The following is a 27,132-nucleotide window of genomic DNA, read 5'->3' as shown; positions in this document are numbered from 1 at the left end:
GAAGCCCAGTCTTTGAGCCGAGGAGGTCAAAATGATGAGAGAAGGATATTGGCAAAGAACTTGAAACATTATGTAGACCTAGGAGGGCATTATTGGGAAAGCTTTTAAGAAATGATCTCAAGAGATTGTCAGAAAGACAGTACAGATAGAGAGATCATTAGTAGTTTAATGGTGGTGGTGGTAGTAGTAATGGTAGTTGTAGTAGTACTGATGTAACGGTGATGATGATGATGGTGGTAATAGTTTTAGTAGGTACAGATAGTAGTGGTAGTAATGCTAGTAGTGATGATGGTGGTAATAGTTTTAGTAGGTACAGATAGTAGTGGTAGTAATGCTAGTAGTGATGATGGTGATAATAGTTTTAGTAGGTACAGATAGTAGTGGTAGTAATGCTAGTAGTGATGATGATGGTGGTAATAGTTTTAGTAGGTACAGATAGTAGTGGTAGTAATGCTAGTAGTGATGATGGTGGTAATAGTTTTAGTAGGTACAGATAGTAGTGGTAGTAATGCTAGTAGTGATGATGGTGGTAATAGTTTTAGTAGGTACAGATAGTAGTGGTAGTAATGCTAGTAGTGATGATGGTGGTAATAGTTTTAGTAGGTACAGATAGTAGTGGTAGTAATGCTAGTAGTGATGATGGTGGTGGTAATAGTTTTAGTAGGTACAGATAGTAGTGGTAGTAATGCTAGTAGTGATGATGATGGTGGTAATAGTTTTAGTAGGTACAGATAGTAGTGGTAGTAATGCTAGTAGTGATGATGGTGGTGGTAATAGTTTTAGTAGGTACAGATAGTAGTGGTAGTAATGCTAGTAGTGATGATGGTGGTGGTAATAGTTTTAGTAGGTACAGATAGTAGTGGTAGTAATGCTAGTGTACTAAACTCTATTCTACTGTGCTCTACTATACTAAACTCTCCTACTGTGCTCTACTATACTAAACTCTTCTACTGTCCTCTACTGTACTAAACTCTATTCTACTGTGCTCTACTGTACTAAACTCTATTCTACTGTGCTCTACTGTACTAAACTCTATTCTACTGTGCTCTACTGTGCTAAACTCTCCTACTGTGCTCTACTGTACTAAACTCTATTCTACTGTGCTCTACTGTACTAAACTCTATTCTACTGTGCTCTACTGTACTAAACTCTATTCTACTGTGCTCTACTATACTAAACTATATTCTACTGTGCTCTACTATACTAAACTCTATTCTACTGTGCTCTACTGTACTAAACTCTATTCTACTGTGCTCTACTGTACTAAACTCTTCTACTGTACTAAACTCTTCTACTGTACTAAACTCTATTCTACTCTGCTCTACTGTACTAAAATGTATTCTACTGTGCTCTACTGTACTAAACTCTATTCTACTCTGCTCTACTGTACTAAAATTAATTCTACTGTGCTCTAACGGAAATAAACTCTATTCTACTGTGCTCTAACGGAAATAAACTCTATTCTACTGTGCTCTACTGTACTAAACTCTATTCTACTGTGCTCTAACGGAAATAAACTCTATTCTACTGTGCTCTACTGTACTAAACTCTATTCTGCTGCGCTCTACTGTACTAAACTCTATTCTACTGTGCTCTAACGGAAATAAACTCTATTCTACTGTGCTCTACTGTACTGAGCTCTTCTGTGCTGTGATACATAAACATCTATGATTGGTACAGATTTGGTCTGTGGAATTGCCCTACAACATCTTCCTTTGGTTCACAGCCTTACATCCCATCTGGGTTTGAAGACTGTTGTCCAAGAAAAGCACTTGTTCCAAAAAAGACTGGCAAGATGGTTTCTATGGTTACTGTGTGACAATACCCCTCATCAAGCCTCTGTCTGTGAAACCGGCCTCATGGGAGCAACAGTACACGTACACACACGTACACGTACACACACGTACACACACACACACGTACACACACACACGTACACACACACACGTACACACACACACACACACACACACACACACACGTACACACACACACACGTACACACACACACACGTACACGTACACACACACACACACACGCACATTCTCTGATATGAGTACTGCGTCTGTGTTAACACGCTTGGGCACATGGAAAATCAATATTCCTTGATTTAATTTATTTTGCCTCATGTAAGGGTGTTCTCCAGGGCTGTACTTTACTTGCACTAATGGATGTTGCTTTTGTCTTATGCCTTTTTGCTTTGAATATGAGGGGTTGGGACCTTGGATCCTGTTGCTATATTATTACTGATGGCCATAAATACATTGTGTTGAAATTGATTCCTCACTAATGTAGGGAAGGAATGGATCTTTCCCCTTTCGGTATAAATGGCACCGCCTCCCTTTCCATAGCACATATTGAACTGCTTGAGTCAGCAATTATAAAGCGAAATTGCTCTCTCAAATGGCAATGTTAGTGTAGTTTCGGTTCCCATTGCCTATTACATTTACATTTAAGTCATTTAGCAGACGCTCTTATCCAGAGCGACTTACAAATTGGTGCAAACACCTATGACAACCAGTGGAACAGCCACTTGCATCTAAATCTTGTTGGGGGGGGGGGAGAAGGGGGAGGGTGAGAAGGATTACTTACCCTTACTTACCCTATCCTAGGTATTCCTTGAAGAGGTGGGGTTTCAGGTGTCTCCGGAAGGTGGTGATTGACTCCGCTGTCCTGGCGTCGTGAGGGAGTTGATGATTGATCAATTGATGATTGTCTTTACCATATCGTGTACATTATCACACAAGGCTAACGTTGGTCAGTGCTTTCTTTACATCTCTGTCATCTCAGTTACCTTGTATTTAAGTCTTTTGTTCATAAGTTTTCAAATTACGGTAACAGCAAGCTGTTTAATTGTTATGAGCACCTCTTCTCTTTGAGGCATCTGTTGTTGGGAGTGTTGCATACAGTTTATTTTTGCTTCTCTCAAGCCCTTTGCCTTTGCTGCAGAAAACAGGTGTTGCCTCTGTCTCTTGTGAGAACCTATGACCTTGTGACCTTGTGGCATAGCTGAAAGTCATCCAACGGTGATTTGAGGAGATGTGTGAACATTGTAAAAAGGACTACAAGAATTGAATTCTCAAGTTATTTTCTCTCTAGGCTAGCCTACTTCAATGTGCTACTACCAAAAGCCTATTTAATCAAACATGACCTCAGATTGAATTAATATAAATTCCACCTTGTGCCATAATGCTGAATTTGGGGAGTCATATAAAGGTGTGAAAATGAAACGTATTCAGTACCAAAGTTTGGACACAGCTACTCAAGTTTTTCTTTATTTTTCCTATTTTCTACATTGTAAAATAATAGTAAAGACATCAAAACTTTGAAATAACACATATGGAATCATGTAGTAACAAAGAAAGTGTTAAATGAATCAAAAGGTTATATATTTGAGATTCTTCAAAGTAGCCACACTTTGCCTTGATGTCAGCTTTGCACAATCTTGGCATTCTCTCAAACAGCTTATGAAGTAATTTACAGGTGTGCCTTTTTTAACCTTTTGCGACTAGCAATCCCGGATCCGGGAGCGTAATCATAGCCTCAAACGAATTAGCATAACGCAGTGGACATAAATACCCCTAAACTTTTCCTATTCATGAACATCGCAAATGAAATATATTCAAACACAAGCTTAGCCTTTTGTTAATCACACTGTCATCTCAGATTTTCAAAATAGGAGACTCCCAGTTAGATAGCAAATGTTCCTTTTTTCCAAAAATATTATTTTTGTAGGCGAAATAGCTCCCGTTTCTTCATCATGCTTGGCTGAGAAATCGACCGGAAAATGCTACCACTACAACGCCAAACTTTTTTCCAAGTTAGCTCCATAATATCGACAGAAACACGGCAAACATTGTTTAGGATCAATCCTCAAGGTGTTTTTAAATCAAATCAAATCAAATCAAATTTATTTATATAGCCCTTCGTACATCAGCTGATATCTCAAAGTGCTGTACAGAAACCCAGCCTAAAACCCCAAACAGCAAACAATGCAGGTGTAAAAGCACGGTGGCTAGGAAAAACTCCCTAGAAAGGCCAAAACCTAGGAAGAAACCTAGAGAGGAACCGGGCTATGTGGGGTGGCCATTCCTCTTCTGGCTGTGCCGGGTAGAGATTATAACAGAACATGACCAAGATGTTCAAATGTTCATAAATGGCCAGCATGGTCGAATAATAATAAGGCAGAACAGTTGAAACTGGAGCAGCAGCACAGTCAGGTGGACTGTGGACAGCAAGGAGCCATCATGTCAGGTAGTCCTGGGGCACGGTCCTAGGGCTCAGGTCCTCCGAGAGAGAGAAAGAAAGAGAGAATTAGAGAGAGCATATGTGGGGTGGCCAGTCCTCTTCTGGCTGTGCCGGGTGGAGATTATAACAGAACGTGGCCAAGATGTTCAAATGTTCATAAATGACCAGCATGGTTGAATAATAGTAAGGCAGAACAGTTGAAACTGGAGCAGCAGCATGGCCAGGTGGACTGGGGACAGCAAGGAGTCATCATGTCAGGTAGTCCTGGGGCATGGTCCTAGGGCTCAGGTCCTCCGAGAGAGAGAAAGAAAGAAGGAGAGAATTAGAGAACGCACACTTAGATTCACACAGGACACCGAATAGGACAGGAGAAGTACTCCAGATATAACAAACTGACCCTAGCCCCCCGACACATAAACTACTGCAGCATAAATACTGGAGGCTGAGACAGGAGGGGTCAGGAGACACTGTGGCCCCATCCGAGGACACCCCCGGACAGGGCCAAACAGGAAGGATATAACCCCACCCACTTTGCCAAAGCACAGCCCCCACACCACTAGAGGGATATCTTCAACCACCAACTTACCATCCTGAGACAAGGCCGAGTATAGCCCACAAAGATCTCCGCCACGGTACAACCCAAGGGGGGGGGGCGCCAACCCAGACAGGCCGACCACAACAGTGAATCAACCCACCCAGGTGACGCACCCCCCCCAGGGACGGCACGAGAGAGCCCCAGCAAGCCAGTGACTCAGCCCCAGTAACAGGGTTAGAGGCAGAGAATCCCAGTGGAAAGAGGGGAACCGGCCAGGCAGAGACAGCAAGGGCGGTTCGTTGCTCCAGAGCCTTTCCGTTCACCTTCCCACTCCTGGGCCAGACTACACTCAATCATATGACCCACTGAAGAGATGAGTCTTCAGTAAAGACTTAAAGGTTGAGACCGAGTATGCGTCTCTGACATGGGTAGGCAGACCGTTCCATAAAAATGGAGCTCTATAGGAGAAAGCCCTGCCTCCAGCTGTTTGCTTAGAAATTCTAGGGACAATTAGGAGGCCTGCGTCTTGTGACCGTAGCGTACGTGTAGGTATGTACGGCAGGACCAAATCAGAGAGGTAGGTAGGAGCAAGCCCATGTAATGCTTTGTAGGTTAGCAGTAAAACCTTGAAATCAGCCCTTGCTTTGACAGGAAGCCAGTGTAGAGAGGCTAGCACTGGAGTAATATGATCAAATTTTTTGGTTCTAGTCAGGATTCTAGCAGCCGTATTTAGCACTAACTGAAGTTTATTTAGTGCTTTATCCGGGTAGCCGGAAAATAGAGCATTGCAGTAGTCTAACCTAGAAGTGACAAAAGCATGGATTAATTTTTCTGCATCATTTTTGGACAGAAAGTTTCTGATTTTTGCAATGTTACGTAGATGGAAAAAAGCTGTCCTCGAAATGGTCTTGGTATGTTCTTCAAAAGAGAGATCAGGGTCCAGAGTAACGCCGAGGTCCTTCACAGTTTTATTTGAGACGACTGTACAACCATTAAGATTAATTGTCAGATTCAACAGAAGATCTCTTTGTTTCTTGGGACCTAGAACAAGCATCTCTGTTTTGTCCGAGTTTAATAGTAGAAAGTTTGCAGCCATCCACTTCCTTATGTCTGAAACACATGCTTCTAGCGAGGGCAATTTTGGGGCTTCACCATGTTTCATTGAAATGTACAGCTGTGTGTCATCCGCATAGCAGTGAAAGTTTACATTGTTTTCGAATAACATCCCCAAGAGGTAAAATATATAGTGAAAACAATAGTGGTCCTAAAACAGAACCTTGAGGAACACCGAAATTTACAGTTGATTTGTCAGAGGGCAAACCATTCACAGAGACAAACTGATATCTTTCCGACAGATAAGACCTAAACCAGGCCAGAACATGTCCGTGTAGACCAATTTGGGTTTCCAATCTCTCCAAAAGAATGTGGTGATCGATGGTATCAAAAGCAGCACTAAGGTCTAGGAGCACGAGGACAGATGCAGAGCCTCGGTCCGATGCCATTAAAATGTCATTTACCACCTTCACAAGTGCCGTCTCAGTGCTATGATGGGGTCTAAAACCAGACTGAAGCATTTCGTATACATTGTTTGTCTTCAGGAAGGCAGTGAGTTGCTGCGCAACAGCCTTCTCTAAAATCTTTGAGAGGAATGGAAGATTCGATATAGTCCGATAGTTTTTTATATTTTCTGGGTCAAGGTTTGGCTTTTTCAAGAGAGGCTTTATTACTGCCACTTTTAGTGAGTTTGGTACACATCCAGTGGATAGAGAGCCGTTTATTATGTTCAACATAGGAGGGCCAAGCACAGGAAGCAGCTCTTTCAGTAGTTGGGCCATCACGGTTGACAACTCCATTGTGTCCTCCTCCCAGAGCGCTAAGAACCTTGGCGTGATCCTGGACAACACCCTGTCGTTCTCAACTAACATCAAGGCGGTAGTCCGTTCCTGTAGGTTCATGCTCTACAACATCCGCAGAGTACGACCCTGCCTCACACAGGAAGCGGCGCAGGTCCTAATCCAGGCACTTGTCATCTCCCGTCTGGATTACTGCAACTCGCTGTTGGCTGGGCTCCCTGCCTGTGCCATTAAACCCCTACAACTCATCCAGAACGCCGCAGCCCGTCTGGTGTTCAACCTTCCCAAGTTCTCTCACGTCACCCCGCTCCTCCGCTCTCTCCACTGGCTTCCAGTTGAAGCTCGCATCCGCTACAAGACCATGGTGCTTGCCTACGGAGCTGTGAGGGGAACGGCACCTCAGTACCTCCAGGCTCTGATCAGTCCCTACACCCAAACAAGGGCACTGCGTTCATCCACCTCTGGCCTGCTCGCCTCCCTACCACTGAGGAAGTACAGTTCCCGCTCAGCCCAGTCAAAACAGTTCGCTGCTCTGGCTCCCCAATAGTGGAACACACTCCCTCACGACGCCAGGACAGCGGAGTCAATCACCACCTTCCGGAGACACCTGAAACCCCACCTCTTTAAGGAATACCTAGGATAGGATAAAGTAATCCCCCCTTAAAAGATTTAGATGCACTATTGTAAAGTGGCTGTTCCACTGGATGTCATAAGGTGAATGCACCAATTTGTAAGTCGCTCTGGATAAGAGCGTCTGCTAAATGACTTAAATGTAATGTAAATGTAGTTTAGTTGGAATAGGGTCCAGTATACAGCTTGAAGGTTTAAGGTTTAACATATATATTCGATAATATATCCGTTGAGGCAATTTGTTTCTCATAAGAAGCGATTGGAAAAATGTCTACCTCAGTATTTTACGCAAGATTTTCTGCGGGAGACACCATGTGACCACTTTCTAAATATGGTCCCTTACGGCTATTCTTCAAAGGAAATGCGTAAAAAGACGTCACAATGCTGTAGACACCTTGGAATACATAGAAAACGTTAGCTCATTCATTGCAGTTTTGGAAACGTCAGTGTTTCTATCCAAAGCTGTCAATTATATGCATAGTCGAGCATCTTTTCGTGACAAAATATCTTGTTTAAAACGGAAACGTTTTTCATCCAAAAATTTAAATATCGCCCCCTTGTCGCAAGAAGTTTTTAAAGTTAATTTGTGGAAGTTCTTTCCTTAATACATTTGATCCATCATTTGTGTTGTGACAACGTAGGGGTGGTAATACAGGTAAAAGACCAAGTCCATATTATGGCAAGAAAAGCTCAAATTAGCTACGAGAAACAACAGTCCATCATTACTTGAGACATGGTCAGTCAATGCAGAAAATTTCAAGAACTTTGAAAGTTTATTCAACTGCAGCCACAAAAACCAACGAGTTATGATGAAATTGGCTCTCATCAGGACCGGCACAAGAAAAGAAGAGCCAGAGTTACCTCTGCTGCAGAGGATAAATTCATTAGAATAACTGCACCTCAGATTGCAGCCCAAATAAATGCTTTACAGAGTTCAAGTAAAAGACACATCTCAACATCAACTGTTCTGAGGAGTCTGTGTGAATCAGGCCTTCATGGTCGAATTGCTGCAAAGAAACCACTACTAAAGGACACCAATAATAAGAAGAGACTTGACTAGGCCAAGAAACACGAGCAGTGAACCAGTGGAAATCTGTCCTTTGGTCTGGTGAGTACAAATTTGAGATTCTTGGTTCCAACCGCCGTGTCTTTGTGAGACGTAGAGTAGGTGAACGGATGATCTCCACGTGTGTGGTTCCCACCGTGAAGCATGGAGGAGGAGTGATGGTGAGTGTGTGCTTTGCTGGTTACACAGTCTGTGATTTATTTAGAATTCAAGGCACACTTAACCAGCATGGCTACCACAGCATTCTGCAGCAACACACCATCCCATCTTGTTTGTGCTTAGTGGCACTATCATTTGCTTTTCAACAGGACAATGACTCAAAACACACCTGCAGGCTGTGTAAGGGCTATTTGACCAAGGAGAGGGACGGCGTGCTGCATCAGATGACCTGGCCTCCACAATCACCCGACCTCGACCCCAATTGAGATGAAATGGGCCGCAGAGTGAAGGAAAAGCAGCCAACAAGTGCTCAGCATATGTGGGAACTCCTTCAAGACTGTTGGAAAAGCATTCCTCATGAAGCTGGTTGAGAGAATGCCAAGAGTTTGCAATGCTGTCATCAAGGCAAAGGGTGGCTACTATAAATATATTTTCATTTGTTTAACACTTTTTTTGGTTACTAGAATACTCCATATGTGTTGTTTCATAGTTTTGAAGTCTTCACTATTATTCTACAATGTAGAAAATAGTAACAAAATAAAGAAAAACCCTTGAATGAGTAGGTGTGTTCATACTTTTGACTGGTACTGTGTGTATATTCCTCACTTCAGAGATGCCATACTGCACTGTAAACACATACCACCAACCTTGGTTGTTTGGCATTAAAGTATCTTGTATTAGTAAAACGTAATATTAAACTGCCTGTGTAATAATATAAGTGTTACTTTTGGAGCAATGTTTTATTAGCATGTTACAAAATACTTTGGTAATTGCATTTTAATTGCATAGCAATGAGCTGAGACTTTGTAACTACTGTACATGAGGAATAGTGACTAACTTATTCCACTTTACAAAGCAATTTCTAAAGTCCTATGTAACAACAATGTTGCTATTTTAATAATCACTAGTTACTTCACATGTTTAAAAACTGAAAATTACTGTAATACCTTATGTCACTCATTATGGAAATATATTTGCTAGTCATTTTGAAGATGTAAAAGTGGTTTACTCTAATGTTGAGGCGATTTCATGTCCCTCGTATTTAACTCTAGGCTATATTAAGATTTAGGCTATATTAGGATTAATATCTGAGAGCTCTCCAAACCATGTGCTTATGATAATATATCTAAACTAATTCAACTAACTGTTATAGTTTTTTTGTTCTTCATCATCCGCAGCTAGCTAGCTGCTATCCAAGTGACTAGTGGCTAACGTCGGTCCCGGAGCAAGCACCAATTAGCCTGGAGCTAGCCCATGCTAGGCCCTTTCTCCCGGCTAGGTAAAAAGGCCCATCAGCCACTCCTGGGTTCCAGTACCCGGACCCCTTCTACTGCCGGTACGGGGCACGGAATCACGCCGATTCCTCACGACTGGACTACGACGTAGTCTGCTGGAGGGGGTACTCAACTGGCCTCTACATTGCGACGTCCCCTGAATGCCCATCTGCTAGCAGCGGCCCGCTAGCTGTCTAGAGCATTTTGGACTGTTAGCTGTATAGATCCATCTGCCAAGTTCTCAGGCCACTATACCTATTTTGCTTGGACCCCTCTGCTACTCGGAACCCTACTAATCCATCACGACTGGTCTATCAATGTCACTGCATACGGAGGCTAAAACAGACTTTCCTCTGTCGAGACGTCCCTCTGAGGTCTGCTAGCTTGCGAGCCCCGGTCTGCTAGCTTGCGAGCCCCGGTCTGCTAGCTTGCGAGCCCCGGTCTGCTAGCCGTATCTCCAGCCAGCCCAACCACTCAATGGACCCCTATTGATCACCTGGCTACGCATGCCTCTCTCTAATATCAATATGCCTTGTCCATTACTGTCCTGGTTAGTGATTATTGTCTCTAGAGCCTCTATCCCTGCTCAATATGCCTTAACCACCATTTAGTTCCACCTTGAACAAATGCGGTGACATCACCTGGTTTAAACGTCTCTAGAGACAATATCTCTCTCATCATTACTCAATGCCTAGGTTTACATCCAATGTACTCAAATCCTACCATACCTCTGTCTGTACATTATGCCTTGAATCTATTCTCTCGCGCCCAGAAATCTGCTCCTTTTACTCTGCTCTGAACACACTAGACGACCAGTCCTGATAGCCGTTAGCCGTACTCTTATCCTACTCCTCCTCTGTTCCTCTGGTGATGTTGAGGTTAATCCAGGCCCTGCAGTGCCTAGCTCCACTCCTACTACCAAGGTGCTCTCAATTGTTGACTTCTGTAACCGTAAAAGCCTTGGTTTGGGGCGACAGCGTAGCCTTGGGGTTAGAGCGTTGGACTAGTAACTGAAAGGTTGCAAGTTCAAATCCCCGGGTTGACAAGGTACAAATCTGTCGTTCTGCCCCTGAATAAGGCAGTTAACCCACTGTTCCTAGGCCATCATTGATAATAAGAATTTGTTCTTAACTGACTTGCCTAGTTAAATAAAGGTAAAATAAGATGAAAAAAAATGCATGTTAACATTAAAAGCCTCAAATTTGTTTTATTCACTGCTTTAGCACACTCTGCCAATCCGGATGTCCTAGCCGTGTCTGAATCCTGAAATCCTGAAGTGTCAAAACCCCTGAAATTTTCATCCCTAACTATAACATTTTCTGACAAGAGAGAACTACCAAAGGGGGTGGTGTTGCAATCTACTGCATAGAGCCTGCAGAGTCCTGTCTTACTATCCCAAACAATTCAAGCTTCTACTTTTAAAAATACACCTTTCCAGAAACAAGTCTCTCACCATTGCCGCTTGCTATAGACCACCCTGCCCTGGACACATATGTGAATTGATTGCCCCCCATCTCTCTTCAGAGCTCGTGCTGCTAGGTGACCTAAACTGTGACATGCTAACACCCCGGCCATCCTACAATCTAATCTTGATGCCCTCAATCTCACGCAAATTATCAATGAACCCACCAGGTACAACCCCAAATATGTAAACACGGGCACCCTCATAGATATCATCCTAACCAACTTGCACTCCAAATACATCTCTACTGTTTTCAACCAAGATATCAGCTTCACTGCCTCATTGCCTGCATCCATAATGGGTCTGCGGTCAAACGACCACCCCTCATCACTGTCAAACTCTCCCTAAAACACTTCAGCAAGCCAGCTTTTCTAATTGACCTGGCCAGCGTATCCTGGAAGGTTATTGTCCTCATCCTGTCAGTAGAGGATTCCTGGTTATTCTTTAAAAGTGCCTTCCTCACCATCTTAAATAAGCATGCCCCTTAAAAAAAAATTTGAACCAGGAACAGATATAGCCCCTTGTTCTCTCCAGACATGACTGCCGTTGACCAGCACAAAAACATCCTGTGTCGTTCTGCATTAGCATCGAACAGCCTCCGTGATATGCAACTTTTCAGGGAAGTTAGGAACAAATATACACAGGCAGTTAGGAAAGCTAAGGCTAGCTTTTTCAAGCAGACATTTGCATCCTGCAGCACAAACTCAAATAAGTTCTGGGACACTGTAAAGTCCAATGAGAATAAGAGCACCTTCTCCCAGCTGTCCATTGCACTGAGGCTTGGAAACAGTGTCACAAACAAATCCACTATAATTGAGAACTTCAATAAGCATTTTTCTATGGCTGGCCATGCTTTCCACCTGGCTACCCCTACCCCGATCAACAGCCCTCTGCCCCCCACAGCAACTCGCCCAAGTCTCCCCCACTTCTCTTTCACCCAAATCCAGATAGCTGATGTTCTGAAAGAGCTGCAAAATCTGGACCCCTACAAATCAGACGGGCTAGATAATCTGGACTGTCTCTTTCTAAAATGATCCGCCTCAATTCTTGCAAACTCTATTACTAACTAGCATGTTCAACCTCTTTCGTATCGTCTGAGATTCCCATAGATTGGAAGGCTGCTGCGGTCATCCCCCTCTTCAAAGGGTGACACACTCTAGACCCAAACTGCTACAGACCTATATCTATTCTTCCCTGCCTTTCTAAGGTCTTCGAAAGCCAAGTTAACAAACAGATTACCGACCATTTCGAATCCCACCGTACCTTCTCCGCTTTGCAATCTGGTTTCAGAGCTGGTCATGGGTGTACCTCAGCCATGTTCAAGGTCCAAAACCTCCATCGATAAGAGACATTACTGTGCAGCCGTATTCATCGACCTGGCTAAGGCTTTCGACTCTGTCAATCACAACATTTTTATTGGCAGACTCAACAGCCTCGGTTTCTTAAACGATTTCCTTGCCTGGTTCACCAACTACTTCTCTGATAGAGTTCAGTGTGTCAAATCGAACGGCCTGTTATCCGGACCTCTGGCAGTCTCTCTTGGGGTGCCACATGGTTCCATTTTCAGGCCGACTCTTTTCTCTGTATACATCAATGTCGCTCTTGCGGCTGGTGATTCTTTGATCCACCTCTACGCAGACGACACCATTCTGTATCCCTCTTGCCCTTCTTTGGACACTGTGTTAACTAACCTCCAGACGAGCTTCAATGCCATACAACTCTCCTTCCGTGGCCCCCAACTGCTCTGAAATGCAAGTAAAATTAAATGCATGCTCTTCAACCGATTGCTACCTGCCCGCCCGTCCAGCATCACTACTATGTACTGTTCTGACTTAGAATACGTGGACAACTACAAATACCTAGGTGTCTGGTTAGACTGTAAACTCTCCTTCCAGACTCACATTAAACATCTCCAATCCAAAATATAATCTTGAATCGGCTTCCTATTTTGCATCAAAGCATCCTTCACTCATGCTGCCAAACATACCCTCTTAAACAGATCTTAAACTTGTCTCAGCTCATTGGTCACCATAGCAGCACCCACCTGTAGAACGCTCTCCCGCAGGAATTTCTCAATAGTCACCCCCAAAGCCAATTATTCCTTTGGCCGCCTCTCCTTCCAGTTCTCTGCTGCCAATGACTGGAACAAACTGCAAAAAGCAGTAAAGCTGGAGACTCTTACCTCCCTCACTAGCTTTAAGCACCAGTTGTCAGAGCAGCTCACAGATCACTGCACCTGTACACGCCCATCTAATCTACCTCATCCCCATACTGTATTTATTTATCTTTATCCTTTGCACCCCCAGTATCTCTACTTGCACATTCATCTTCTGCACATTCTACCATTCCAGTGTTTAATTGCTATATTGTAATTACTTCGCCACCATGACCTATTTATTGTCTTTACCCCCCTTATCCTACCTCATTTGCTCATACTGTATATAGACTTTTCTACTGTATTATTGATTGTATGTTTGTTTATTCCATGTGTAACTGTGTTGTATGTGTCGCACTGCTTTGCTTTATCTTGGCCGGGTCGCAGTTGTAAATGAGAACTTGTTCTCAACTAGCCTACCTGATTAAATAAAGGTTAAATAAATTTAAGATAAAATAAAATCAAGTATATATAAGAAATATGTTTGTAATTTGTTTTCAGATAACTTTATTTAAATACCTTCAAATATCATTTGTTTTTCTCAGACCTGTATTTGAATATTTAAAGAAAAAACATTAACTACAGTGGGGCAAAAAAGTATTTAGTCAGCCACCAATTGTGCAAGTTCTCCCACTTAAAAAGATGTGAGAGGCCTGTAATTTTAATCATAGGTACACTTCAACTATGACAGACAAAATGAGAAGAAAAATCCAGAAAATCACATTGTAGGATTTTTTAAAATGAATTCATTTGCAAATTATGGTGGAAATTAAGTATTTGGTCACCTACAAACAAGCAATATTTCAAAAATCAAATAAACTACAAAATACTATTTTCTGCTTAGGTCTGTAAGGGTCCTCCCTGAAAAATGCTGATCCCCTCAACTTCTACAGTCATTGATGATTATGTTTAAAATATAGTTTAACACATGTTCCGGTAATACAAGGATGCACTGTATCTTGAAGACTTTCAAATGTGTCTGATCTCATCTCCCTTTTCTCTTATCTCCCCGTCCTCAGGCTTTGGATCAAGACCGGACTGCTTTACAGAAGGTGAAGAAGTCTGTGAAAGCCATCTACAACTCTGGTCAAGGTAGTCTCGTCCTCTTACTCAGTCCATACTCCTACACGTCCCCGAAAGGCCTCATCGTCTCAACTGTTCTGGTTTTGCGCCTCCCAATTTTTTTTTCAAGCCCAAATTTCTAGCTCAGTGCATGAAATATGTGATTAATCACTGCACAAAAATTGTATGTGTGGCGGTGGGACTGTCGACATTGTGTTATTGGTTTTCTTCCTGTATGTACCACAGTGAGTGGGTGTATAGTTCTGACCCTTCAAAATGAAGTTTTCTTGTTTTACCTCAGTGAAGGAGACCCATGGTGCACCATGTGGCAGTAAGCACAATTACAAGTTGGTTTGTTACAAGCTGGTGTACAGTCACAGTGGAGGGAGTTCAAATATCGAAAGCTGAATTTTAAAACACCCACGTCTGAATGACAGTCCCAGCTAGTACCAACGCCTCATAGTTTTTCCCCACAATTTATATTCTAATTCACATATAAGTGACGATACTTTGTCATCCTGCGTCCCTCCAATATAAATCGATGCAAGGCTTTCACATTAACGACTTCACCATAGATTGTCTGTCAATTATGGAGTGTGTGTCGGGCACAGTATTTAAAAAAATATTTGATTGGGTGGGACAACAATATGTTATTCCGGCAACCGCTTCATTTTTACTGCAGTGAGTTTGTCGAACTGTTAAAGTTGACAGTTCTATAAGTGGCGTACACCTAATGACTATATTACTAGGTCACTACAGCTTCAACCTGTAGCTGTATGCTCAATCTTCCTTTAGCCTGTTCCATTCTATCCAACCCCCATCTGTCTACTGCTGCCCCCTTGTTAGCCCATGCGTCAACCCTGGAGGGATATTCAACCACCAAGGCCAGGACATGCACAATGCCCTTATGGCCTCGCCCTTTCTCAACTTAACTCAATATCTGTGATGGCTTACACAATTCAGAGCTACATATTGGAATGGGACTAGTGGCTAAGACTATGCCTCGTCAGACACTGGCCCCCAGGGGTGAGAAGGAAGGTGTGTTATATACACTATAACTACTTATATAGGCCATGGTTCACTTGCTAAACAGATGATGACAAAGGCTAAAACATTTTCATAGTTTGTGTTTCTAATGTGTTTTTTAAAGTATAAGGGATAAAGTATAAGTGTAATTGTTGCCAATTTCATACAATTCTTTGTTGTGAAACAATACAAAACATTCGTTATCATTAGATTTACAATAGAAGGACACTTTGTTGGGTCTTGAAGTCAGCAGGGGCTGTGGTTCATTAGAGCTAACCGCTGCAGTTCGATACAGATTTAAACTTATCTTGTGCCTTATGTCCCATATTGACCTGTAGTAGGTTGGTGATCTCCCAAGGGATCAATAATCCTCCAAGACAAAGATCCCTTTGGGGGAAACACTGCATTTTCACTGTCGATGCTGCCTAGCAAATGTTAGCTACTGCTCCTTGAATGTGAATCAGGTGAAATCCAATGGTCTTTACGGAGAAGGCTTCTGTGGCAGGTTCCATATTAGGACATGACATTTCTATTCAAGAAAAAAAATTATTGAACGTTCGGTGTAGGACGCCTGGGAGTCATGTGACTGCGCCATTGATAGGATAGAGGGGTGTTTGTGTTCGTAATACACGTAATAACCTCTTTAGGATATGTGGGACACTAGCGTCCCACCTGGCCAACATCCGGTGAAATTGCAGAGCACTAAATTCAAAAACAGAAATACTCATAATTAAAAATTCATAAAACATACAAGTGTTCTACATCTCCTTAAAGACGAACTTCTTGTTAATCCAGACACTATGTCAGATTTCAAAAAGGCTTTACGGCGAAAGTATACCATGCGGTTATCTGAGGACAGAGCCCAGCACACAAAAGCATACAAGCATTTTCCAGCCAGATAGAGGAGTCACAAAAGTCAGAAATAGCGATAAAATGAATCACTTACCTTTGATGATCTTCATATGGTTGCACTCACAAGACTCCCAGTTACACAGAAAATGTTTGTTTTGTTCAATAAAGTCCCTCTTTATGTCCCAAAAACTCGGTTTTGTTGGCGCGTTTTGTTCAGTAATCTGATGGCTCCAAGGCGGTCACAGCAGGCAGACGAATGCATACGAAAAACACCGGTAAAGTTAGTTGAAACATGTCAAACAATATTTATATTTAATCCTCAGGTTGTTTGTCTTTATAATCAATACTTTTTAAACTGGATAATACTGTTTTCAATAGAAAGGAAAAATAACAAACGGTGTGCTGACGGGAGCACGCCGAATCAGGTCTGTTAAGTTCCTTTGTCCTCTGACCAACATTGCTGTTTACTCGTCGTTTTTCAAAATTAAAGACTGAAACCATGTCTAAAGACTGTTGACATCTATTGGAAGCCATAGGAACTGCAATCTGGGTCCTAACTTATTGGATTATCTATAGGCATTGAGTTGAAAAACAGCCACATGAAAATAATTCCACTTCCTGGATGGATTTTTCTCAGGTTCTCACCTGCCATATCAGTTCTGTTACACTCGCATACATTATTTTAACAGTTTTAGAAACGTTAGTGTTCTATCCAAATCTACCAATTATATGCATATCTTAGCTTCTGGGCCTGAGTAATTTCAAATATTACACGTTTCTAATTTTGTCAGGACGTCGTTTTCATTTCAATTTAAAGCGTACTGTTAGCTAGCTAGCTAACGTTAGTAGGCTGCCTAGCTAATGTTAAGTGTATGATCTGTGTAGTTCTATTATTTGTATCTCAGATCCATTTGCATTGCTAGTTATAGCCTAATGTTAGCCAGCTAACATTGAACCTGGTTGGTTAGGTACCTGCAGATTCATTCAGGGTAATAATGTTATGAGTTGCGATTATGGTTCATTGTTTAACTAGCTAGCAAGCTACATGTCTAAGCACAAAACTCCACATTTTAAAATGTGTTTTTATTTAACCTTTTATTTAACTAGGCAAGTCAGTTAAAACCTCTTTGGGCAGAGATCACGCTAACGGGATCGATATGACAACAGCCAGTGAAAGTGCAGGGCGCCAAATTCAAAACAACAGAAATCCCATAATTAAAATTCCTCAAACATACAAGTATGTTACACCATTTAAAGATACACTTGTTGTAAATCCAGCCACAGTGTCCGATTTCAGGCTGTTTGGCCATAATGACGATCGTTATGTTTGGAGGGAAAAGGTGGAGGCTTGCAAGCCGACGAACACCATCCCAACTGTGAAGCATGCGGGTGGTAGAATCATGTTGTGGGGGTGCTTTGCTGCAGGAGGGACTGGTGCACTTCACAAAATAGATGGCATCATGAGAAATGCAAATTATGTGGATATATTGAAGCAACATCTCAAGACATCAGTCAGGAAGTTAAAGCTTGGTCGCAAATGGGACTTCCAAATGGACAACGACCCCAAGCATACTTCCAAAGTTGTGGAAAAATGGCTTAAGGAGAACAAAGTCAAGGTATTGGAGTGGCCATTACAAAGTCCTGACCTCATCCTATAGAAAATTGTGGGCAGAACTGAAAAAGCGTGTGCGAGCAAGGAGGCCTACAAACCTGACTCAGTTACACCACCTCTGTCAGGAGGAATGGGCCAAAATTAATCCAACTTATTGTGGGAAGCTTGTGGAAGGATCCCCAAAACGTTTGACCCAAGTTAAACAATTTAAAGGCAATGCTACCAAATACTAATTAAGTGTATGTAAACTTCTGACCCACTGGGAATGTGACGAAAGAAATAAAACTGAAATAAATCATTCTCTCTCCTAATATTCTGACATTTCACATTCTTAAAATAGTGGTGATCCTAACTGCCCTAAGACAGGTCATTTTTTACTAGGATTAAATGTCAGGAATTGTGAAAAACTGAGTTTAAATGTATTTGGCTAAAGCGTTTGTAAACTTCCGACTTCAAGAATGTTGTTCATTGACTATAGCTCACCATTCAACACCATAGTACCCTCCAAGCTCATCATTAAGCTTGAGGCCCTGGGTCTGAACCCTGCCCTGTGCAACTGGGTCCTGGACTTCCTGACTGGCTGCCACCTTGTGGTGAAGATAGGAAACCACCTCTCCTTCGCTGATTCTCAACACTAGGGCCCCACACTCAGCACTCGATGTCACAGGAAGGCCAAAACTTCATCAAGGACGACATCCACCCGAGCCACGCCTGTTCTCCCTGCTATCATCCAGAAGGCGAGGTCGGTACAGGCGCATCAAGCTGGGACCGAGAGACTGAAAAACAGCTTCTATCTCATGGCCATCAGACTGTTAAATAGCCATCACTAGCACATTAGAGGCTGCTGCCCAAACTTGAAAACACTGACCAATTTTTAATAATGGAACGGTCGTCACTTTAATAATGTTTACATATTTTGCATTACTCATCTCATATGTATATACTGTATCCTATCCTATTCTACTGTCTTAGTCTATGCCGCGCTGACATTGCTCATTCAAGTATTTATATATTCTTAATTCCATTCCTTTACTTTAGATTGTGTGTATTGTTAGATATTACTGCTCTGTTGGAGATAGAAACACAAGCATTTCACTACACCCGCAACAACATCTGCTCAACATGTGACAAATATAATTTGATTGGATTTTTCCACCTTTGGATGTTGGTAAGTAGTAGTTCCCCCTTTTGAGGTTCACTATGGTTTTCTTGCTGGGGAACTTAACAATCATAATAATTGTAATAATAACAATAATACCAATCAAATCAAAATTTTGTTATCATGTAGACATGGTTAGCAGATGTTAATGCCAGTGTAGTGAAATGCTTGTGTTTCTGGTTCTGACAGTGCGGTAATATCTAACAAGCAATCTAACAATTACCCAACAACTACCTAATACACACACATCTAAAATGGGTGAAGGAGAACCCTTTCTGTCCCAGCTTTGATGCACCAACCTCACCTTCTGGGTGGTAGCGGTGTGAACAGGCAGTGGCTCGGGTGGTTGTTGTCTTTGATCTTTTTTGCCTTCCTGTGACATCGGGTGCTATATTTGTCATGGAGGGCAGGTAGTTCTCCCCGGTGATGCGTTGTGCAGACCGCACTAATCCTAACCATTCTTTAAATGTTATAGGCCTATTTCTGTTTGGACCTATTTATCAAAAGTGTTGGAACAACTTGTCAATAATCAACTGACTGGCTTTCTTGATGTCTGTAATATTCTCTCTATGCAATCTGGTTTCCCCTGAGGTTATGGATGTGCCACTGCAACCTTGAAGGTCCTAAATTATGACACTATTGCCCTTGATTCTAAGGAATTGTTGTGCTGCTATTTTTATTGGCCAAGCTTTTGATATGGTAGACCACTCCATTCTTGTGGGTAGGTAAGAAGTATTGGTGTCTCTGAGGGTTCTTTCGCCTGGTTTACTAACTACCTCTCTCAAAAGAGTGCAGTGTGTAAAGTTAGAACATCTTCTGTCTCAGCCACTACCTGTCACTAAGGGAGGAAGTACCCCAAGGGTCGATCCCAGGCCCCACACTCTTCTCAATTTACATCAACAACATAGCTCAGGCAGTAGGAAGGTCTCTCATCCAGCTCTTCAGTAAGGCCAATTTAATGCCAATGTTTGTCTATGGAGATTCCATGGCTGTGTGCTCGATTTTATACACCTGTCAGCAATGGGTGTGGCTGAAATAGCCTAATCCACTAATTTGAAGGGATGTCCATATACTTTTGGAAATTATTCAGACCCCTTGACTTTCCACATTTTGTCAAAAAAAATGTTTTAAAGCTCATCAATCTACACACAATACCATATAATGACGTAGTGAAAATAGGTTTTTGAAATGTTTGCAAATTTAATAAAAATCAAAAAACAGATACCTTATTTATGTAAGTATTCAGACCATTTTCTACGAGACTCGAAATTCAGCTCAGTTGCCTCCTGTTTCCATTGATCATCCTTGAGATGTTTGTACAACTTGTTTGGAGTCCACCTGTGGTAAATTCAATTGATTGGACATGATTTAGAAAGGCACACACCTTTCTATATAAGGTCCCACAGTTGAGAACAGGGCTCCGGGCAGCCGAGCGGAAATGGAGGAAAACTCTCCTCCCTGCGGACCTGGCATCCTTTCACTCCCTCCTCTCTACATTTTCATCCTCTGTCTCTGCTGCTAAAGCCACTTTCTACCACTCTAAAATCCAAGCATCTGCCTCTAACCCTAGGAAGCTCTTTGCCACCTTCTCCTCCCTCCTGAATCCTCCCCCCTCCTCCCTCTCTGCAGATGACTTCGTCAACCATTTTGAAAAGAAGGTCGACGACATCCGATCCTCGTTTGCTAAGTCAAACGACACCGCTGGTTCTGCTCACACTGCCCTACCCTGTGCTCTGACCTCTTTCTCCCCTCTCTCTCCAGATGAAATCTCGCGTCTCGTGACGGCCGGCCGCCCAACAACCTGCCCGCTTGACCCTATCCCCTCCTCTCTTCTCCAGACCATTTCCGGAGACCTCCTCCCTTACCTCATCTCGCTCATCAACTCATCCCTGACCGCTGGCTACGTCCCTTCCGTCCTCAAGAGAGCGAGAGTTGCACCCCTTCTGAAAAAACCTACACTCGATCCCTCCGATGTCAACAACTACAGACCAGTATCCCTTCTTTCTTTTCTCTCCAAAACTCTTGAACGTGCCGTCCTTGGCCAGCTCTACCGCTATCTCTCTCAGAATGACCTTCTTGATCCAAATCAGTCAGGTTTCAAGACTAGTCATTCAACTGAGACTGCTCTTCTCTGCATCACGGAGGCGCTCCGCACTGCTAAAGCTAACTCTCTCTCCTCTGCTCTCATCCTTCTAGACCTATCGACTGCCTTCGATACTGTGAACCATCAGATCCTCCTCTCCACCCTCTCCGAGTTGGGCATCTCCGGCGCGGCCCACGCTTGGATTGCGTCCTACCTGACAGGTCGCTCCTACCAGGTGGCGTGGAGAGAATCTGTCTCCTCACCACGCTCTCTCACCACTGGTGTCCCCCAGGGCTCTGTTCTAGGCCCTCTCCTATTCTCGCTATACACCAAGTCACTTGGCTCTGTCATAACCTCACATGGTCTCTCCTATCATTGCTATGCAGACGACACACAATTAATCTTCTCCTTTACCCCTTCTGATGACCAGGTGGCGAATCGCATCTCTGCATGTCTGGCAGACATATCAGTGTGGATGACGGATCACCACCTCAAGCTGAACCTCGGCAAGACGGAGCTGCTCTTCCTCCCGGGGAAGGACTGCCCGTTCCATGATCTCGCCATCACGGTTGACAACTCCATTGTGTCCTCCTCCCAGAGCGCTAAGAACCTTGGCGTGATCCTGGACAACACCCTGTCATTCTCAACTAACATCAAGGCGGTGGCCCGTTCCTGTAGGTTCATGCTCTACAACATCCGCAGAGTACGACCCTGCCTCACACAGGAAGCGGCGCAGGTCCTAATCCAGGCACTTGTCATCTCCCGTCTGGATTACTGCAACTCACTGTTGGCTGGGCTCCTGCCTGTGCCATTAAACACCTACAACTCATCCAGAACGCCGCAGCCCGTCTGGTGTTCAACCTTCCCAAGTTCTCTCACGTCATCCCGCTCCTCCGCTCTCTCCACTGGCTTCCAGTTGAAGCTCGCATCCGCTACAAGACCATGGTGCTTGCCTACGGAGCTGTGAGGGGAACGGCACCTCAGTACCTCCAGGCTCTGATCAGGCCCTACACCCAAACAAGGGCACTGCGTTCATCCACCTCTGGCCTGCTCGCCTCCCTACCACTGAGGAAGTACAGTTCCCGCTCAGCCCAGTCAAAACTGTTCGCTGCTCTGGCCCCCAATGGTGGAACAAACTCCCTCACGACGCCAGGACAGCGGAGTCAATCACCACCTTCCGGAGACACCTGAAACCCCACCTCTTTAAGGAATACCTAGGATAGGATAAGTAATCCTTCTCACTCCCCCCTAAAAGATTTAGATGCACCATTGTAAAGTGGCTGTTCCACGGGATGTCATAAGGTAATGCACCAATTTGTAAGTCGCTCTGGATAAGAGCGTCTGCTAAATGACTTAAATGTAATGTAAATGTTGACAGTGCATGTCAGAGCAAAAACCAAGCCATGAGGTCGAAGGAGTTGTCCGTAGAGCTCCGAGACAGGATTGTGTCGAGGCACAGATCTGGGGAAGGGTACCAGAATATTTCAGCAGCATTCATAATGCTGCAGAACCTTCCAGAAGGACATCCCTCTCTGCAGCACTCCACCAGTTAGGCCTTTATGGTAGAGTGGCCAGACGGAAGCCACTCCACAGTAAAAGGCACGTCAGTCAACTTGGCGTTCGCAAAAAAGGATTCAGAGAATCAGAAACAATATTCTTTGGTGTGATGAAACCAAGATTTGGACTGAATACCAAGCGTCACATCTGGAGGAAACCTGGCATCATCCCTACGGTGAAGCATGGCGGTGGCAGCATCATGCTGTGGGAATGTTTTTAGGCGGTAGGGACTGGGAGACTAGTCAATATCGACGGAAAGACGAACGGAGCATAGTACAGAGAGATCCTTGATGAAAACCTCCTCAGGAACGTGGACTGGGGTGAAGGTTCACCTTCCAATGGGACAACGCAGGAGTGGCTTTGGGACAAGTCTCTGAATGTTCTTGAGTGGCCCAGCCAGAGCCCGGACTTGAACACGATCGAACATCTTTGGAGACACCTGAAAATAGTTGCGCAACAATGTTCCCCATCCAACTTGATGGAGCTTGAGAAGATCTGCAGAGAAGATTGGGAGAAACTCCCCAAATGCAGGTGTGCCAAGCTTGTAGTGTCATACCTAAGAAGACTCCAGGCTGTAATGGCTGCCAAAACTGCTTCGACAAGGTACTAAGTAAAGCGTCTGAAAATATTATGTGACTTGTTAAGCAGCATTGTACTCCTGACCTTATTTAGGCTTGCCATAAAGGGGTTGAATACTTATTGTCTCAAGATCTTTCAGCTTTTTATTTTTGTATTAATTTGTAAACATTTCTAAAAACAGAATTCCACTTTGACATTATCTCAGTTTAATCCAATCTAATTTCAGGCTGAAACTAAACAAAATGTAGAAAAAGTCAAGAGGTGCGAATACTTTCTGAATACTTTCTGTACTTTTGGATTTTGAGATCTATCTATTCTTTTGGATGTTATATTGATCATTAAAAACAAAGTCTGCTGTTAAAATGGAAACTTTTTAAAACAAATATAATGGGTCCCTATATTTTATGTCATTGATGTTTCCGACTTCAAAATCACTCATTACAAAGATATACAAGGACCTTCAGAATTCCCCCCAGTGGCAAACCGTTATCGGGGGAGGGTCTATATTAAAGAAAAGTATTGGCTGATCCCACCATACATTTGAGGATTTCATTGATAATTTGGTGTGTCTAAATACAAAGTTTGATTGATGTTACTCAACTTATATGAAGGGAAATTACATTGTGAGTGAAATGATTAATTATCACTTAAGCTAAATATTTTTCAAGGGTTAATGACCTTAGATTTGAGCATCTGTGGCCTCAGTTTATGAAAATCCTCAATTAAAAAATTGATGTTACTACTACTACTTTTGGCGCAATGTTATCATAATGGTAAAAACTCATTAAGCTGCCATATTAGGTGATTTTCCAAAATGCCACCGCAAATAAAGAACGATATAGTAACGATATAATATCCATAATGTCTATATACATTTCATAGACTTAGGGTACCAGTTATATGTGAAGAAAATATTTTGGTCTGTTGAACATGAAAGGGATACTTAGCTCCAGGAACGTTATTAATGAAACCCTTGTTTTGAGTGAACATGTTTTTCCATGTGTTGTGTCACACTTGCAGATCACGTCCAGAATGAAGGGAATTATGGCCAGGCACTGGACAAGTTTGGTAGCAACTTCATCAGCAGGGACAACCCCGATCTAGGAACCGCCTTTGTCAAGTTCTCCAGCCTCGTCAAGGAGCTGTCCGCACTTCTGAAGAACCTGGTGAGATTTTTTTAAATAAACAGATAGTGATCATGGCTCTGTATTAAACTGCGTTGCCGTGACTTCGTTTTGGACTTGGGGACTGTGAAAAGATCCCTGGTGCCATGTAATTGTGAGGTGTGTATCGGAGTCTGAGCTGAATGTTAATTGATTATGCAGACAATATGACATTTTTGAATTTTATAATAAAAACTAGAAGATAAGTAGTTAATCTCTCATCAACCCTCAACCATGAAAGTCTGGTATGCATGTTATTTCTGTATGTGCAGTTAAGAGCAAGGCATGGTTCTCTGTTTGGAGCCAGCTGTAGTTTTGCTCGGTTTTTCTGTGCTGTACTAGACCATATTACCGGACAGTAATCAAGATGGGACCAAAGCCTCAACTAGTACAGTTTGTTTTGTGTGTTTTTTAAATTTGATTTATTTCACCTTTATTTAACCAGGTAGGCTAGTTGAGAACATGTTCTCATTTGCAACTGCGACCTGGCCAAGATAAAGCAAAGCAGTGTGACACAGACAACAACACAGAGTAACACATGGAGTAAACAATAAACAAGCCAATAACACAATAAACAAGTCAATGACACAGTAGAAAAAGAAAGTCTATATACAGTGTGTGCAAAAGGCATGAGGAGGTAGGCAATAATAGGCCATAGGAGTGAATAGTTACAATTTAGCAGATTAACACTGGAGTGATAAATGAGCAGATGATGATGTGCAAGTAGAGATACTGGTGTGCAAAAGAGCAGAAAAGTAAATCAAATAAAAACTGTATGGAGATGAGGTAGGTGGATTGGGTGGGCTATTTACAGATGGACTATGTACAGCTGCAACGATAGGTAGTTGCTCAGATAGTTGATGTTAAGTTGGTGAGGGAAATAAGTCCCCAACTTCAGTGATTTTTGCAATTCGTTCCAGTCACTGGCAGCAGAGAACTGGAAGGAAAGGCGGCCAAAGAGGTGTTGGCTTTGTTTTGTGTGTCAAAAAACGCAGAACATATTTTTATTAGACACCCCTTCCAATCTTCACAACAACTATCATGGTCAACTTTATTCAAATAAAATAAAAAGAGAAAACAAAAATGGTTACGCTGACAATGTCTTTTCATTTCTGAATGAGATGTTGAAATGATTAAATAAATGTTTCAAATAAAATAAAAAGAGAAAACAAAAATGGTTACGCTGACAATGTCTTTTCATTTCTGAATGAGATGTTGAAATTATTAAATAAATGTTTCCTCCCTTGATTAAGTTAGCCTGCTGGTTCCCCCGAACAAATACAGGTTTCTCCTCTACAACTACAGTCTGCCCACCATAACCCAGACCTGTGTGTGACCTGCCTACTGAAAAACAAATGACCAAATACAACTCCTCAAATTAAAACAAAACAAAACAGGATAAAATATTTGAATTTAAAAAATCCTCAATTTTCAATTTAGAAAATTCCATCTATCAAGTAGTTAAATGTGTAAATCCACAGAAAAATACATTGTAGTAATGCATTGTAAGGTCACATACATGGGCCAAAAAGCTGGACCTGATACTGTGACATACTGTGACATTAGGCAAGGCTTCTTTCACTAGAATTGTCTACTTGGAGAGGGCTGTTTTTTTTTTTGTTAAACTGTTCAACTATTGTCTCTCTCTCGGAGACAACTACTCACCACATTTTATGCACTGCAGCGCTAACTAGCTGTAGCTTATGCTTTCGGTTGACCATGATAATTGACCATCCAATGTCATCCTGTACCTAGGAGTTTCGCTTCCTCCACTTGCTGAATGCTCACACACCCTTTATGTACAACTCCAATTGAGGTTTAGGTCTTAGAGAATATTTTGAAACCGCAAAGCATCCCCACACCACCTCCTCCATGCTCCTACTCTGCGTCTCACAAAGACGTGGCGGTTGCAACCAAAAATCTCTAATTTGGATTTGAAATTTTCCGGATTGACTGACCTTCATGTCTTAAAGTAGTGACAGACTTTTGTGTCTATTTGCTTATTTGAGCTGTTCTTGCCATAATATGGACTTTTATCAAATAGGGCTATCTTCTGTATACCAACCCTACCTCGTCACAACACAACTGATTGGCTCAAACACATGATAAAGGAAAGGAATTCCACAAATTAAGGTTCACCTGTTAATTGAAATGCATTCCAAGTGACTACATCATGGAGCTGGTTGAGAGAATGCCAAGAGTGTGCAAAGCTGTCATTAAGGTAAAGTGTGGCTACTTTGAAGAATCTCTAATATAAAATATATTTTGTTTAACACTTTTTTTTGGTTATGACATGATTCCATATATGTTATTTCATAGTTTTGATGTCTTCACGTCCAAACTTTTGACTGGTACTATATGTTCTTTTGCCCATCTAAAGTATTTCTTTTTTTGGCCAGTCTGAGATATGGCTTTTTCTTTGCAACTTTCCTAGAAGGCCAGCATCCCGGAGTCGCCTCTTCACTGTTGACGTTGAGACTGGTGTTTTGCGGGTACTATTTAATGAAGCTGCCAGTTGAGGACTTGTGAGGCGTCTGTTTCTCAAACTAGACACTCTAATGTACTTGTCCTTGTTAAAGGAATTTTTATCAATAATGACTAATTATGTATACATTTCAATCAGGACTGACTAACCAGAATACTATTATGTTACTGT

General features: G+C 42.5%; 1 protein-coding gene across 3 annotated transcripts in view; it reads left to right on the top strand.

The window, feature by feature from the left end:
• Positions 1–27,132, top strand: part of LOC118401640 (arf-GAP with SH3 domain, ANK repeat and PH domain-containing protein 1-like) — a 171,485-nt gene that overhangs the window by 24,835 nt on the left and 119,518 nt on the right. For all 3 annotated transcript variants that reach the window (XM_052477345.1, XM_052477346.1, XM_052477344.1), the window contains exons 2-3: positions 14,403–14,475; positions 24,334–24,479. In XM_052477345.1, the coding sequence (XP_052333305.1) occupies positions 14,403–14,475; positions 24,334–24,479 (219 nt within the window). The remainder of the gene's footprint in view (positions 1–14,402; positions 14,476–24,333; positions 24,480–27,132) is intronic.

The sequence above is a fragment of the Oncorhynchus keta genome, chromosome 23 (assembly GCF_023373465.1).
Source record: "Oncorhynchus keta strain PuntledgeMale-10-30-2019 chromosome 23, Oket_V2, whole genome shotgun sequence".
In the NCBI taxonomy this organism is placed as follows: Eukaryota; Metazoa; Chordata; class Actinopteri; order Salmoniformes; family Salmonidae; genus Oncorhynchus; species Oncorhynchus keta.
This window is presented reverse-complemented; position numbering and strand designations above follow the sequence as displayed.